Here is a 16658-nt window from a genome sequence, read left to right as displayed (position 1 = left end):
ATTTATTTGATCATTTACACAACAGAACATATCAACTATGCTGCTTAACTTTAATAAAAGCACTTAACATTTTACTATATTATGGTTACAGTATAAAATCCATAAGACAAATCTTTTTTTACTAAAAGTCAACGTTGTTATTATTTCATGAGATCAATTATTCTTATTACATAACTGACAAAACTTTTTCATTGAAAACAATGTGAAAAATACATAAAAGGAATAATTAGTGATCTAAAATCAAAGGAAAAGTGGCATTTTAGTGCTTTTCTGTTGGTTGGCTAAATGTTACAAAGACTGTCCCATCCTCCTTGGCATTGTTTAACACATTTTCTACGAAAGGGCGACCAGATCTTCGCATCAAGGGGGATGTCATTACTTCATACCTGGTTGGACTGCCAACTACTTCAAACAGTGCAGATGTTTTACTCTCAGACTGCTTGGTGACGAATGTTGAAGTCTTGGAAGAAACAAATATGTTGCCAAATCCATCAGTCTCTTCATATGTTTCACTGACTGTCTTTGTGCCAATTATTCCTGCAGGAGGCTCCGGAACAGTTTTCACCTCAAGTACACTGACCTTGCGTTGTGCAGGACTGTGAAAATTGCGTGAGGACTCAGCAGTTGCAGATTCCTGGCCCAGATCACTATTTGCACCACTTTGGCAACTCTGAGAATTAGCCTCTACTTTTGGCTTGAATGTTGAGATGGGTGACTTTGGTTGTTCTGTAGGCTTTCTGGCAGCAGAGTGAATGGAGATGAATGACGGGGAGGATTGGGAACTGGACTGTCTGATAAGTGGCTTATTGTGCACTTGTTGTTTTGAAGGACTTGAAACTGAAACTTCTTTCACATTCCCTTCAGGTGTCTCTTTGATTTGATCTGGTTTGGCCTTGCTTGACACAATACTGATTTTCCTGATGTTGTTGGCAGGTTGACAGATTTGCTCAGATTTCAAAGATTCATCAAATAGTCCTGACAGCCCTGCAATGTCAGCCTCTGATTTCAGATTAGAGACAGAGTACAAAGCCTTTTTAATTGCCTCTTCAATGTCAATGAGTTTTGCTAAAGTCTGTTCCTTCAGATTCATTATTTCCTTGCTTGCCTTTTCCAGATCTTCAAATGCAGTGTCAACTGAGGAGATGCTTTCTAGATCATCATCCTGGATCTCTACTTCAACCTTCTTTTCAACCTTTTTATTACTTTGCTTAGCATTTCTACTTGGTGTAACTATCCAAGCAGGGACATTTTCAAATAATGTCTTCAAGGAGCTAACATCTACATTGCTGGTCTCTCCCTCTATCTCTTGCATTTGAGACAGGATTACCTTAAGTTCCTCTCGTTTCCTTAAATTTTCAAAAATCTCCATTGCTGCCTTCACATTTCCCTTCATGATCTCCTCCTTGTGGACAGAGAGCCTCTGTCGTCGCTCATCCTCTGTCTCCTTTGCTTTCTTCTTTCTGAAAACAACTTTATCCTCAGGTTTTTGTTCTTCATTACGGCCATTTTGGCGTATAGGACATGCACCAACTGGAATGTTGGTCGCTGACTTTTGCAATTCATTGTTGCTGTGTTGTTTTTTGGTAGCGTTGGGATTTGATTTCTGTTGTGCAGTGGTTTTGTTGGTTTGTTTTTGCTGGCTAACCTTATCTTTTACTACCTTTACCTTCTTGGACAAAACAGGGACTGTTTTGTTCACAGTATCATTATCCTTTCTCTCAAAGTTCTGTAGAGCAGCCTGCAAGCTCATGTTCATTTCATGTTTAGCATCTTCTGCATAATTCTGAACGCACATCCTTATCTCCTCAGCTGCATTGATTTTCTGTATCACATTTCTATCCATTTCTATCTCAGTGCTTTTTGAAGTTATTATTTTCCTATCAACTTGACAGTCTGATACTTTCCCTGTAAGTACTGGACTATTCTGCATTATCTTAATTTCCTGAGCCTTTGAGTCCTTTGCTAGAATTTCATTGGTAGCCCCAATGTGATTTGAGCCTTGAATTGCTTCATCAATAGATTTTTGATGGCATGACTGATGTATGGTCTCTTTGTGTTGTATACTCATTTCACTATGATTTTTGTTTTCTTGTGGTTTATGTGAAGAGGGAGTGGAAGACTGTTTGCCTTTTTTCACTTTTGGAGGAATCACAGGACTTTTTACATTGTCTTTGATGGGGCAAGGGACTTCGGAAGAAGGAGGTAGCAGAATATTCTGATCATCAACAACTACTGATTTTGTCCATTGTGGCTTGGGTGGTAAAGCTGGCTTCTGGTCCTGTGGTTTCTCACTTGTCTTTTGAGGGAGTGGAGGTGGCGCTACACCTTCAGAACTGGATGATTTAGAGTTTCCATTTGCAATCGCTACAGGGTTGGGTGTTGAATTCTGTGTTGTAATGGATGAGGGTTCTTCACAAGTTACTGAAATCGAAGGAGACAATTCAGTGTCAGATGGAGGCATAGATACCACAACACACTGCTTGTGAACAGTCTTGCTCCTCTCTGAACAAGCTCTGCCTGAATTCCTGTATATCATTGCAGCTTTAAAGTCTCCTCTGGATACATTTACACTAGACTTCTCAAGAGACTGCAGAGCCAACTGCATGTTACCTCTTACAATATCCTCTTTATCGAGGAGCTTCTGCTCTGTTGCTGCACTCTGAAGAGACCTAATTGCTGCCTTCACATCACCTCTGATAACGTCTCCTTCTGTCTCATCCTCTGTTGTGTGAACATTACACTTTACAAAAGGTGGCAGTGATTCTGGTGCACAATTATTGACTATAACTGCACTTTGTGATATTTCACCCTGTTGACAAGCCTCAAAGGTAACATGGCTTTCCTGATCTTTCACTGCATCACTGACCTTTGGATAAGTCGTGATTTGCTGGCATCTGGAGGAAGACGAACACGTAGACTGCTTCACTGTTGAGGAACTTTCCTCTTGTGCTGAGACATTCAGGTTGTATATTTTTCCTGGAACAATGACTTCACGCTCCACACGCATGCTTTGAGTCTTCGCCATTTCAAGGGACTTTTTGGCTGCTTTCACATCTCCAGATATAATTTCTTCTTTTTGTGCTTGGCTTCCCTCTGTTTCAGGACCTTGTGCTGACATGTCCATGTCATAGATGGTTCCAGGTTTGATGATCTCGCGCTCCACACACATGCTCTGTTGCTTTGCACGTTCTAATGACTGCATTGTTGCCTTGATGTCACCAGCCACAACCTCCTCTTTCTCTACCATGATAGGTTGCTTTACTGCAAGTTGTTGCTTTGCTGATGAGATATCCCCACGGATTATTTCTTCCTTTGGGATGCAATTTTCAACATCGAAAGAGCACTCTGATGCAAAAACTTTTTTGGTGTTCTTTACATCCCCTGGCAAGACATCAGAAATGGTTCGCTCCACCTGCTCTTTTTGTTGATAGAGACTTCTCTTTGCTTCTTTCACATCTCCCTGCACTACTTCAATGTGGTCCTTAGCCAAAAGGCTGTGATCATCTTCATCTCCTGGTGCCTCAGTATGAAAACTCTTCAGGTATTGCAGATCTCCTTTTTCAATGCAACTTTTGAACAAGTTCACATTCCCCTTTTCATTTTCATCTACTCTACAAGAGGATGCAGACTTTTGATTATTGGCTGTAGCTAGGAGATTTCCAATAGCAGACTTAACATCTCCCCTTTCAATGTCTTGACTCTCGGTTTTTGTTTCACAATGGCAGATGAGTGAGTAAACTGTCATCTCTGCTTGTCCCCCTGCAGACTCTTGCATTATGATTCCTCTTTTCAAGTGCTTACTTTGAACAAGCAGACTATCGATCATCTGGGCAATGCTTTGTATTCTTTGATCCTTGTCTAGGTTGATAGGTGACGTTGACTGATGGACTGGGAGTTCAACTACTGTGGTGTTTACTTTACCCTTCTCCACCTCTCTAAGAAGAGTAACCTGGGGCTTTAGGGTTGGTTTGTACAATAATTGTAACATGATGTTTCTGATGTTACCCTCAATAACCTCCTCCTTCTGGATTTGTACGCCTTCTTTGCTGGCGAGCTGATATTTTGCCATGTTAACGTTATGAATCTCATTTGCTTCTATTATGATACCACTCGAGTGAATAAAAGCCTGTTGATGTAGATGGGACAGAGTGTCGGTGACACTGTTGACAGTGATTTTGTCCAGTGGAGTGGTTTCAAACAGCCAGGTAGTGCTCTTCACATCAGCTTTTGGCATCTCCTCCTCAACACCTTGCACTGAGGTATTATCAGTCTCCTTGATCTTGTCCAGTGGCTGTGACTCAAACAGCCAAGTGCAGCGTTTCACATCTCCTTTCTGGTTGTCTTCCCTATGGACAGTATTTACCATACCTTGCTCCTGAGGTTCCCCTTTCAGACTGTCAATGGGTTGATTCTCAAAGAGCCAGGTGGAGGTCCTGACATCACCTTGCTGAACATCAGTGACACTAACCATTCTCACATACTTCTTGTGTGATTGCTCAGATTCAAATATCTGTTTACTGTGCTGCACATTACTGCTTCCAAAGTCCTCTACAACCCTGACAGAGGGCTCATCTCTGCTGGCGAAGGAGTCCAAAGGTTGTGTCTCAAATTTCCATCGGGCTGATTTGACATCTCCTTTCTTGACATCTTCTTGGGTGACAGCTCGGATAACATAAACCTCATTCTCTGCCTTGATGGCATCAAGGGGCTTTGTCTCGAACATCCACCTAGCTCCTCTTACATTGGCACTCATTACCTCCTCTTTCTTCACAGTAGTTACCTCATGAAACTGCCCCTCCTTGTCTCTGATGGCATACAGCGGCTCGGACTCAAACATCATGGTGCTGGACTTCACGTCAACATCGCTTACAGGCTTTTCCACACAGACCGACTCCTGTTCAAGAGGTTGATCATGGATCTTGTCCAGTGAGAAGGTTTCAAATATAAACTTCTTGTTGTGTACATCACCACCCTCAACATCACTGACTCTGTGCATGTTTGCTTCATCATTGTCCTTATCATTGATCATGTTGATGGGACGGTTCTCAAACAGCCAGGTGAATTTATTAACTGATCCTTTCTGAATGTGTTCATCTTGATTCTGTTCATCAGATACTGTCATCATTTCTGATCCTATTTCATCGAGAGACTGGGATTCAAAAAGTTCTTTGACTCGTGAGACATCTCCTGATTGGACATCTACCTGGCTGACATATCTCACATCTTGTTCTGTATTTGTGTCCTTTCTTATTCTATCCAAAGTTTCTGTCTCAAAAAGACGTTTCACCGTTTTGACACCAACCTCCGATTTAACAGAATCCTGTGTGGTGCTGCATAACTTCAAATTATGATCCTCGCTGTCTTTAATGCTGTCAAGAGGCTGTGATTCAAAAAGCCAAGTGAAGGACTTGACGTTGGTATTTTCAATGGCTTCTCTATCACGTACTTTGTCGGATTTGTCGTACAAAATGTCCATTGGTTGTGTCTCAAATAACCACTTACAGGTCTTGACATCGCCTTTATGAGACTCCTCTTGTTGTTCAGAAGAGTTTTGCTCTGTCTGGTTGAACTTGGAATGGATCCCATCTATTGTCTGGGTCTCGAAAAGCCACTTTGCCATCTTGACATCGCCCATTGTATCCTCCTGTCTGGTGATACCTTTGATTACCTCAACGTTTCCTTCTCCCTCTGCAAACTGGTCAAAAGGCTTGGTCTCAAACATCCACTTGTAGTTTTGGACATTCCCTTTGATGAACTCCTCTCGGCTGACTGTTGTGACCTTATGGAGGTTTCCGGAGGAGTCCTTTATAGCATATAAAGGAGTTGTCTCAAACAATGCTTTGTTACCTTTCACGTTTCCTCCTGTGATATCATTTTCCTTCCTCTCGTCAATCTCCTCATCAGAATGAGTAATTTTGCCTAGAGGAATTGTTTCAAAAAGATGTTTGAATGACTTTACATCACCCTTTTCAATCTCTTGTTCTCTGAATGAGGTGCTCTTTTTAATACTATAGTTCTCAAATATTTGCTTTTTGCCTTTTACTTCTCCTTGTTCATCAGCTGAAAGGGCAATTTTCTTCAAATGTCCAACTTCATAGCTATCACTAAGAGTCTCCATGGGTTGAGTTTCAAACAGCCACAGAGAAGTCTTGACATCTCCCCCAAGTATTTCTTCCTTTTCCAAAGCTATATCTTCAGAGTCTCCTTTCAGTGCTGCCAAGGGATGCGTCTCAAAGAGCTTCTTTTTGTTCACAACATCAGCCTCTCCTGTGCAGTCAGCCACAGTTCCTTCAAACCTGTCCACTTCCATGCCCTCTTGTATTGTGTTAAATGGCTGAGTTTCAAACATCCACCTCTTTCTATCAACTCCACCTCTCTGCCCCTCTTCCAGTGATATGCCACGAATAATTTTCACTCCATCAGTTCCTTTATTAATGATGTCCAATGGCTGGGTTTCAAAAAGCCAACGTGCAGTGCTGATGTTGCTGCTCTTGATCTCCTCCCTGCAGATGGACTTAATCTCATGGATATTGCCACTGTTGTCTCTGATGGCACAGCAAGGTTCTGCCTGGAAGAGTTTCACAGTCTTCTGGACATCTCCCTTCTGCTCCTGGAGCTCAGACTTAAGTTTCAGGAAGTTATGGTCTTCGATGGAGTCGCAGCGCCCTAAGTCACTCAGTGGTTTAGACTCAAAAAGCAGCCGAGTCCCTCGCACGTCTCCTGTCTGGATGGGTTCTGTCAGCACTGCTTCAACCAGTTCACCCTCCTCTCTTTTTAGTTTGTTTAGGGAATCTAAGGACTGGGTCTCAAACAACCATGTTGATGTTCTGACATCTCCTCTGACTGAGGTCTGCCTTTCAGCAAATGCCCCTGAAATTTGTTGGGCACTGTCAATATGCTCAAACATGGAAGAGGTACTTCTGACATCTCCACCTTTTAAGTCCTCCTCATCCAGCAGCTTCTTGGTTGCATGGGGATCACCAATATTGTCCAGAGTCCAGTTCTCAAAGATCCACCTCATGGACTGCACTTCACCCTGATAAGCTGCATCCGCTGTCTGCGAGGTTTCTGACTGCACTGCCTCCATTAGCTCATCATCCACAACATCATCAATATTTGCCCGCAAGTCTGGGTGAATGTGTTTAAAGAGCCTCTTCAGCTCACTCTTCTGCCTTTGCTGGTAGAACACTGAGAAGGTTTCTTTAGATGGAGGCACAGGGAGTCCACTTGATGGCGAAGGCCCTTCATAGTCGAGGGGTCTAGGTGGTACGTGGGGAGGTGGGGGAGGAGGCAGGTCGTCTTCATCATGAGATGATTCTGACACTGTGATTTGTTTGGCTGCATCGGCCATCTTGAAATGAAAAAAGAAATGGGAGTGATATTGTCAGTATTCAATTATCAAAAACGGTATTAGGATACATGAAAATGTTAGATTGCCATGCATTTAGCAAGTGAAGCCATACTTTACCTTTTTCTGTGCTCGCTTGATGTTTTTCACAGCAAACCATCCTCTACCACACCAGGGTTAGCAAAACACTTCATAACCGTTAGTAGGCAGACATTGCACAAATACCTACTCTATACCTACTCATCACATTTTGAGTGTGAAAAGGAAATGAGAGTTATTTTAATTACTTATGTACTACTTCTATAAATTATATATATACATACATACTGTATATATACTGAATATATATAATATATGTATAAATCCTAAATATAAATTATATAGAATATGATATATTCTGTAAGATTAAATCATATATAATATGATCTAATCATAAATATAAATCATATTTACTATATAAATCATGTAGTAGATACATAGAGAATGACTGATCTTCCAAATTATTTGTTGGATTTTCACAGGAATGTTGGTCTGCCTTAGGTGTGTTTTGATTCTGTGATCTTCTGATACCTGAAGTTAGGCAAGCAAACATAAAAAATGAACTGTCTGATTTTGCATCCTCCATGATCCTGTCCTGTTTAAGGAACTGTACTATACTATTTTAATGCATAATGTTGCTTATGCCATTTGCAAAGATTGCCTCAGTATGGAGAAGTTATTGTGACATTAATATCAATCCTGAAATAAATGAATAGCATGTGTTGGTTGATTGTAATTACACTGTGTTACAAAGAAGTGTAGAGTCTCTGCCTTGCTATGGAAAAAAAATCTATATCTGAAGCTGTCAGAAACTAAACTGAACTTCTTTTATCTAAAGGTGAATGTTACTGTATGGTACTCTTAAATTGTTACTAGTGTCCTAGATCAAAGAATAAAAGAGTTAACTATGTCTTAAGTTGTGCAAGCAAAGTAAAAGAGTTAACTACACATCACACATTTAACAGCACCCACACAATGTTTTTAGGATGATAAGTAAACTATACACAGTACCTTACTGTTTTTAGCCTTCTGTCCTGGAGTACTGATGAATTCCTATTGAACAACAAAATTAATAAAGTGTGATTTAGATCAGCGCATTCATAGAAATGTAAAAAGCATATTGATCATGAGTCACATTCTTTTCTGCACAGTTGTATATTACCATTGTAGCCTACTGCATATGTGCTAGACATTTACAGTATGCAACAGATTTATTGTTAAAAAAAAACGTTGAGTAGCTCCTGTTGTGCCGGAGAATAGCGGTCATTCCCTAGTGTGAGCCCTTGACCCCAGTGTGTGGGGAGGAATGGGAGGCATTTGAGGAACTCACTGGTTGTCTTGAGCCTCCTGCGGAGTCTGTAGCTGCCACTCTTGACAGGTAGAGAGCTGATCTGTCTCTTACTGAGGCGGAAGTAGATATCCTGTCTCGGCCTTGTCTTGTTGGGCTGGCTCCCTTAGTCAATGGTAGAGTCTTTCTGTCATCTGCAATAGATTGGATAAAATAAATTGAATACATCTCATTTTTTATTAAATGCTCCTAAATTACTTGTAAAAACTTTTCAATAACTCACATTTTATTTCACAATAACTATGTGAAATAAAATCATCGGGGTATCAGGGGACACTTTTGCTAGTTTACATAGCAATGATTAGAAATTGCTTTGACACACATTTGTAGTGATACCGTTGGACTCAGATATTCTTGTATCTCAGGCTATACACAGCAGTGTGTCTGGCGTCAGCAACAACAAGTGTAACGATAACTGTGTGTATTTATAGTGATGTTGGAATGTGTCTTATCAGTTTACTATTGTCGCTCCCCGTTAACTTGTGGAAACTGTCATCTGCAACATGGCCTGTGGCACCTTAACTGAGTGCTCTTAATATGTCTCCAGCCTGAATAGCTGGGGACAAATTAAGCAAATGAAAATGCATATGACTTATTGTGCTTAAGACCAACATTGTAACAAACAAGACAACTGACGGAGGCTTTGATCCCAGTGGCTGACAAGATAAATAAGCCCACACAGCCTGCCAGTTGCCTGAGATCCTCAGCAAACAGCATGCCATGGACTGACCATGGAGCCCAAGAAGAAAAAAAAAAAAAACAACAGCAACTGCTAGCTCAGCTGGAGTGACCCGGATTGTTTGCACATTGTTTGTGTGAGCTCTCTGCCATCAAGCCATCAACACCTGACCAAAGGAATGTGACTGCCTGACCCCATGGAAAATGTGAAAACAGTCTCAGCTGGTTAAAAGTGGGCGTGCGTTATTTAACCTGTAGCTGAATTTCACTGCAATAATAAGTCATAGTGCTGTAATGAAAAAAAGCAACTGTCCGCAGCATATATCATTTGAAAAAAAAGAAAACACTGCATCAGTGTAGAATTTTCTGGTTCCAGAGATAAACATTTGGTAGAAATAATAACAAATTCCTTAAATATAGCAATATATATACATACATAACTATAGCTGAACAACAACGAAACACCATGAAATCTAGTGTGAGTAGGATTATTTCAAACTTGTTATGAGATTCAAAACAGCACAAATGAAGCCCCAGCAGCCTCTGGTTTGAGAGGTCAGCAGCTCACTGTGTTGCACAGGCCAACCAGCTGTAACTAATGTCCAGATTTGAACACACCTCCCTTTTCACACAGTAAGCTCTCACAGGACAAAAGGATGGACCAGCAAGCTGGCGCCTCTCACGAGTCGGGACTTAAAACATTTTCATAGCTGGATGAGCAGACAGAATGAGGCAACCGAGCGCCATGCGAGTCCTGTTGATGTTCTAACCCACAAGACCGAGGTCAGCCTCATCAGTTATTATCACTGTACAGACACACATGCTACTAATAATAGCTGATGAAATGCTAATTGGTAAAATCCCTTCATACAAACTGAAAAGGGACAATTTAATTTCTAGTCTGAACTCTAAATTAACTTTTGCTGTTTTTTTCAAGACTGATATCAGCAACTATGGGTTCCTCACTAGAACCTCAATTTGAAGGCTTTTGTGAAGAGGAGAGTCATTTCTACTGACATCTCTTTGGTCTGGGTTGGTTCCCCTGCATGTCCAGCCTCTTTTACTCTTCTCTCCACAGGAATGAAGAGGAGCTATTAGGGGCACAGCAATGTGAGTGCTTTTGGGCCACGGACAGCTGTACAAATGATTCTGAAATGCAGTTGGTATTTGTTCTTCACCACCACCTTCGCCACCATCAGCTGTTTGTGATTGTAGCCACATTCACAGACTGTAATGAAAACCAGCATGCCAAAAGTGGCCTGTACCTCACAGGCTGGCCGTACTGAGGGGCTCAGACCCCCCAAACAGCACATCAGTGTCAACATCATTCTGAAAGAGCTAAGTGAAAATCATTGTGTTAATACGAAACAATACAAGTGATGTTTGTTTTTCCTTCCTCCAACTTTTATGACTGATATACTGCTTCTCTACTCTTCCTATTTCATAGTGCGTCAGCACCCTTCTGATGATGACAGAAGGCCAGTGATTGGCTGATCCCGCTCTCTGATCTCCCATTCCAGGCATATCTAAGGATTAGGGGCTGAGAAATAATAGCCACTTAGGACATCATGAAGATGCCAGCAATATAGCAAAGGCACTTGAATTTGTGACCTTGGGTAGCTCTGATATTACTCATAAGGACATTGACATTACTCATAAACATAGGCAAAATGAGAAGCAGATCGTCTCTTTTTCCTTCTTCATCAAAGTCAATAATTTCATATAAGAGTCTCTCATGCTTTTATCCAAGGCTTAAAGGACTTCTTGGAAAAGTCCCTTGTTTGATTTAACAGCGATATTCTGGTACAATATGAGATGTCAACCTAACGTGAAGAATACTGTCTTGTTGAAATAAGCAAGTAAAAAGCGTTCACAGCACCTCAAATTCATTCTATTTATCGTCCAGATTGGAATCATTACATCAGACAGACTACAGAAATGTAATTAAAATGATCAGAGTTATAATTATAGCATTTTTTACATTAGTTACACATTCACATTAGTTTTTCCCCCATTTCCAGCTTAATTCATTATACTCACAGAAGTACTACCCAGCGTCGCCCTCAGTCACTTGGTTGTGTATCTCGGTTGTTGGTTAAAGCTCCTCTAGTGGCTCTTAAGGCCCCTGTGATGTTAGCTGCTCCGTTGCCTCTCTCACTCTGTCTCTTTCTAGTCCTCTGGCCCTAGTGACAGCTGATTTTTATCAGACCCGCTGGCCCAGTAGGAGAGTTTGGCTATTTTGGGAGGGTGGCTGGCGGCTGCTCCTCGGCTGAGTCAATCACCTCTGTTAGTCACTACGGGACTGGGGCGTCCCTGCACCTCCCATTCCCATAGCTGCATTGTCACCCCCTATAACGGGCACTGGGAGGGATCTACAGTATCTGTGTCACTAGGTGCTCAGCGGGCAACATAATAAAAAACACATGCAGGTACTCAGTGGTGGTCCTATTTTGGTAAAGTGGTACATTGATAAGGCTGTCAAATAAACAATTTGATAATAAGTATATATCATGATTGTTATGATGGCCAATTAATATTCTAACTTCTAAACAATTCTGCTTTTAGACTGCAAGATCATTTTGTAGTAGTTTAGATATAATTTTTTGTGTTTAGAAAAGTACAATATGATAGATTTTGGTTTCTGTTGTCCTCCAACCACATCAATCCTGTCACTAAACCTGGGAAACTGAGGGACAGACGTTAACATGTCTCATCAACACATCTCGATGTCAGTCACACTCCTGTCTGTGACTCAGTGACAAAGCACCAGACACATCACGGGGTCAAAGTGTCATCCAAGATATGCTGGGTCGATCTCACCTCCAGGAGGCCCAAGGTCTGCGTCACGGTCAGAACTGTCAGCGATAGCCTCACTCCTATCTTGAGCATGTGTGCCGAATGCATAGTTCTGCATCTACGCAACCACATCCTTCTCTTTATTTAGCAATCTCCTGCTACTCCCAGGGCCAAAGAACAGGACTCACTGCTTACCTAACTCTCTCTTCTGTCAGGATTACATAGTGGTATTTTAAATACTAGAAGCCATGGCCCTGACATTCTTGCTCTCTGGTAACATAAGATAGATTCACTCGATGCATGTGTGTGGATGATGTCCATGTTGTAGCGCTGTACTTTGATGTCGAGCTCAAACGATATTCTTTGTCAGAGAGATTGATGGATGTGTCTTCATTCAAGGCACCTCAAAATAACTTCTCAATATTCATTCATGAAAGAAGAACCCAGACATTATATGAATAATGTAGACAGTTTGTGACGGGGAACTGCTTTGATAACAGTTTCTGTCATGTAGTGTGAGGACAATTGATCCTGAACTGTGGCACCAAAATACAGCAATGACTTCATGCCTTTGAGGGAAGCCTGGCAATAAGCCCTCGCCAATGCTGTCTCCCCTATCAGATCACACAGCGACAGTAAACATGTAATTTAGTACCACGACTCACCGTGTGAGTATCTGGACGCTCTGGCGTAAGACTCTGGGAGCCCACTTATGGTCTTTCGCCTCTCCACCTGGACAGCTTTCTGTGAATCAACAGCATGCAGTATGGTGAAGAACAGCTCATTCTTAGAATAATAAACTGTAGCCATCTTTCCCAGGATGCACTGAATAAAGAAATACTTAACAGATAGCAGTGTAATATAGTTAAATATAGGGTTCAATCGTGTTTATCACTGTTGTCATGTGAAAACCTTGTAACTCCAGTCTTGATTTTCATGTTTTCACTTCAATTAAAGGATCCCATGCTGCTCTACGGGTTGAGAAAGTTCTACAACCCTTGCTCTTATGAAACCTGTTCAAAAATAACCGGACAATGTGAAAAATGCTTGGTGGTCAAGCAGAAAACTCACACACAGACACATAAGTCAAGTCAAGTCAAGTCAAAATGTATTTGTATAGCACATTTAAAACAACCACAGTTGACCAAAGTGCTGAACAGGCTTAAAATGGACAGGAAGCCAGTGGAGGGAGGCCAATACTGGTGTTATGTGATCACGCTTTCTTTTTCCAGTTAGAAGACGAGTGGCTGCATTTTGTATTAACTGCAGACGACAAAGAGACAACTGATCTACACCCACATACAAAGAATTACAATAGTCTAACCGGGAGGTAATAAAAGCATGAATAACTCTCTTGAAATCCTTGGGAGAGAGATAGGCCTTTACCTTGGCTAAAAGTCTTAACTGAAAAAAAGCTAGTTTTGACAACTGAACTGATCTGTTTATCAAATTTGAAGGAGCTGTCAAAAATCACACCAAGATTCTTAACAAAAGATCGATTGTAAGAAGCTATAGGGCCAAGAGAACCATCAGAGTCATCCAATAGGTCAGGTCGTCCAAACATAACGATCTCAGTCTTATTTTCATTAAGATTGAGAAAGTTTAAATCCATCCAAATTTTAATATCTTTTAAGCAGTTCAGCAAAGGCAGCATTGAATCTTTACTTTTTGTTTTTATAGGCAGATAGATTTGTATATCATCAGCAAAACAATGAAAAGGAATATTATGTTTCTTAAAAATGGACCCCAAGGGCAGCATATACAATGAAAAGAGGATGGGGCCCAAAATGGAGCCTTGAGGGACCCCACAAGTAAGTGGGGCCACAGTCGAAGAATATTCGCCTAGGTGAACCAAGAAACTCCTATCTGTCAGGTAGGATTGAAACCATTTGAGGGCAGCACCTTTGATGCCTATGCACTGTTCAAGACATGATAAAAGGATCTTATGATCCACAGTGTCAAAGGCAGCAGTCAGATCTAAAAGTTCCCTGAATCAACAGTTAAGAGAAAATAATTAAAAACTCTTAAAGCAGCTATTTCAGTACTATGATGTGGTTTAAAACCAGACTGAAACTTTTCATAAATGCAATGGTTACACACCTGAATGGCTGTCCCCTTTCCAGGAGTGCTGTGGCCTTTCAAGTCCTGCGGGGGGCGCTCTCTCCCCGTCTTGCTGCCATTAGCTGAGGCCATGTTGAGCCGAGGGCCACTGGAGGAGTCCTGCTGCAGGACGGCCTTGGACTCAAACAGGGCTCGCAGTGCGCTGGTGCCTCCAGCCTCCTTCTGGGGCAGGCAGTCCATGGAACGACTCCTGGACAGGCTGAAGCTCCTTCCAGACCCCAGGCGGTCCACACTGTCCCTCCATCGGCCCTCCACCCGACTTTCTAAGACGTCAACTCTGCTGCTCACTGTAGACACCTAGAACAAAGTGAATGATTTCTAGCTGTTCTTCCATGGCATTGTTATTGTAATATTTGCTATATTTAATACTTAAAATCAATTAATTGACGCGTTACCTGGAGTTTGTGCTCTGCTTTCTCAGAGATCCTTAGGTCTCCACAGCTTTGGTACCTGTTTGCACAAATGCATTGTGACTCTTTAATGTAACATTGTCAATAAATATCAAATACAATGATGAACTTCAGCCGGAGTCATTTCTCCTTTATGTCTGTGCACTGTATATTTATATGTGGCAGCAGTAGCCGAGAGGCTAAAGAAGTGGGCTTGTGAAGGTTGAGTCACACTCTCCATCCCTCAACAACCCCTGTTGGTGTGCCATCGAGCAAGGCATTAAACTCCCAACTATTCCAGCTGAGCTGCTCAGCAGCCACCAGTAGAGGACTGTGGTTGTACTGAGCAACTCCCTGTCTGAATGTGTGGAACTGTGTGAATGTGAAGCAGGGCGGTGCTAGAAAAGTCAACTTTCTTTGGATAAAGGGAACAAAATGCATTTGTATATGTACATGTATTGTGCAGCACTTACTGTTGCACTAGCTGGGAGACAGACTTCCTGTCCCAGCGGGTGGAAGCTGGCATGACCCATGACCCCTCACAAGCCTCAGACAAGCTCTTCAAGGACTGGCTCCTCCTCAGGCTATGTGCCTCCATGGCAATCCCTCTAACAGCAGCTAAACTGAGGAGATTTCACCAATGTGTGACAACAAATCTCAATAATCTTAGCCCCAAACAGTATTTTGTGTAGATACTCACAACTGATTCATAACAGACAGTAGGTGAAATATTGTGAATGCAAAATCAGATGACTGCTAACACATTTATAGATAGAAGTATTTGTCTTCCCTGATCATAGAGCTCAAAACAGCATATTTGAGAATAGTCACATTTTGCTGAAATCCATAAACACTTTGTCTTGATTCATCGTTCTGTCTAGAATTCACTCATAGAAAGTGGTTTAACTTCATTTCTGTTATTATATAACAGTTTGTCACACGCTCTGTCATATGACTCTGTTAATGTTTATAAACTCCCGTGCTTAGGTAGTAAACCCAACACTAGGCTACATCCCAGTATGACTGGCGTACATACCAAATAGAATTATATTGATGCTAAAAGACCTGCAGTTTGCTGTCCTATCCTTCAAAAATAAAAGTTTTTATAATCTAAATACTGCACAAAAACATCTGTATTCCACAATCTCAGTCACAGCACTCAAGTGTAGCAAGTGGCTCTTTAGTGACACTTTAAGTCTAGACAGTTTAAGACAAAGGTACAAAGCACACCACACGCATAATGTGATCATTTCAATCAAGATTATACTTTTCTGTCTGCAAGATCTAGAGAATAAGTTCAACTCCATACCTGAGAGAAGAAGAAGTCACCTGTGCATCCTTGCCTTTGTTGGTCACTTGTGGTTTAGGAGCATCTCTCACAAGACACAACAATTCCCAGTGGCCAAAGTCCGTTCTTTAACAACCTGTGATTCTGGGCTTCCGGATATCAGATATGCTTCCTTAATTGTCGCCTATGAAATCTCTCTGATAGGTCAATAAAGCACAGAGGCCCTGCACATATTAACAGACCCGTGTTTCCAACATTTTCTCAGGTTTGCCTACATTATCTTTCCTTCTGTTTTTTAATAATAGTGTGTTTTTAAATAACACACTAAATTATGTTTTCTTGATCTCCATAAAAGTGTAACATGTTTTTGGTTTCCTTTATGATATTTAAATACTAATGGCAGTGTGATACATTGTACCATAAAAACCCATTGTTTATATGTGAAACAACAGACACAAAGAGTGGGAGAGAGATAGAGAGAGAGAGAGAGAGAGAGAGAGAGAGAGAGAGACCTATGTGTTTCATGACAGCTGGTCCAGTCAGATGTCAGTGCTGGAATGCCTGGCATAGCCTCTGTGTTACTGTATCTCATGCCAATACGCAAAGCAGCCATATTTTATCTGCACTTCACATGCCTATCATAGCCACTTT

The 16658-nt window shown here is 41.4% G+C and overlaps 2 protein-coding genes across 2 annotated transcripts; both read right to left on the bottom strand.

The window, feature by feature from the left end:
• Positions 1-133: 133 nt before the first annotated feature.
• On the bottom strand, positions 134-1430 carry LOC139664253 (xin actin-binding repeat-containing protein 1-like). Its single transcript, XM_071543028.1, has 2 exons — positions 1204-1430; positions 134-1149 (listed from the first exon to the last, which is right to left on the bottom strand). Exons 1-2 carry the CDS (start codon positions 1391-1393, stop codon positions 260-262), a joined length of 1080 nt encoding a protein of 359 aa, XP_071399129.1. The 5' UTR covers positions 1394-1430; the 3' UTR covers positions 134-259.
• A 907-nt stretch (positions 1431-2337) lies between these two features.
• On the bottom strand, positions 2338-15317 carry LOC139664222 (xin actin-binding repeat-containing protein 1-like). The gene is made up of 8 exons (XM_071542973.1): positions 15193-15317; positions 14726-14780; positions 14310-14627; positions 12875-12953; positions 8718-8869; positions 8399-8440; positions 2867-7351; positions 2338-2421 (listed from the first exon to the last, which is right to left on the bottom strand). Exons 1-8 carry the CDS (start codon positions 15315-15317, stop codon positions 2419-2421), a joined length of 5259 nt encoding a protein of 1752 aa, XP_071399074.1. The 3' UTR covers positions 2338-2418.
• Between the last annotated feature and the right edge of the window lie 1341 nt (positions 15318-16658).

This window comes from Centroberyx affinis, unplaced genomic scaffold (genome assembly GCF_046629955.1).
Source record: "Centroberyx affinis isolate AG114_WGS23_722 - 3 ecotype Tasmania unplaced genomic scaffold, CSIRO-AGI_Caff_v1 ptg004204l_1, whole genome shotgun sequence".
Taxonomy (NCBI): Eukaryota; Metazoa; Chordata; class Actinopteri; order Beryciformes; family Berycidae; genus Centroberyx; species Centroberyx affinis.
Note: the sequence above shows the minus strand (reverse complement) of the source record. Positions and strands in the feature narration are given on the sequence as shown.

Coding starts and splice junctions, on each gene's coding strand:
- LOC139664222 (XM_071542973.1), bottom strand. CDS start 15,317: ATGGAGGCACATAGCCTGAGGAGGAGCCAGTCCTTGAAGAGCTTGTCT. Junction 14,781..15,192: donor GTCTCCCAGCTAGTGCAACA/GTAAGTGCTGCA, acceptor TTGTGCAAACAG/GTACCAAAGCTGTGGAGACC. Junction 12,954..14,309: donor GAAAGGGGACAGCCATTCAG/GTGTGTAACCAT, acceptor GTTGATTCACAG/AAAGCTGTCCAGGTGGAGAG.
- LOC139664253 (XM_071543028.1), bottom strand. CDS start 1,393: ATGAAGGGAAATGTGAAGGCAGCAATGGAGATTTTTGAAAATTTAAGG. Junction 1,150..1,203: donor AAGTAGAAATGCTAAGCAAA/GTAATAAAAAGG, acceptor ATGATGATCTAG/AAAGCATCTCCTCAGTTGAC.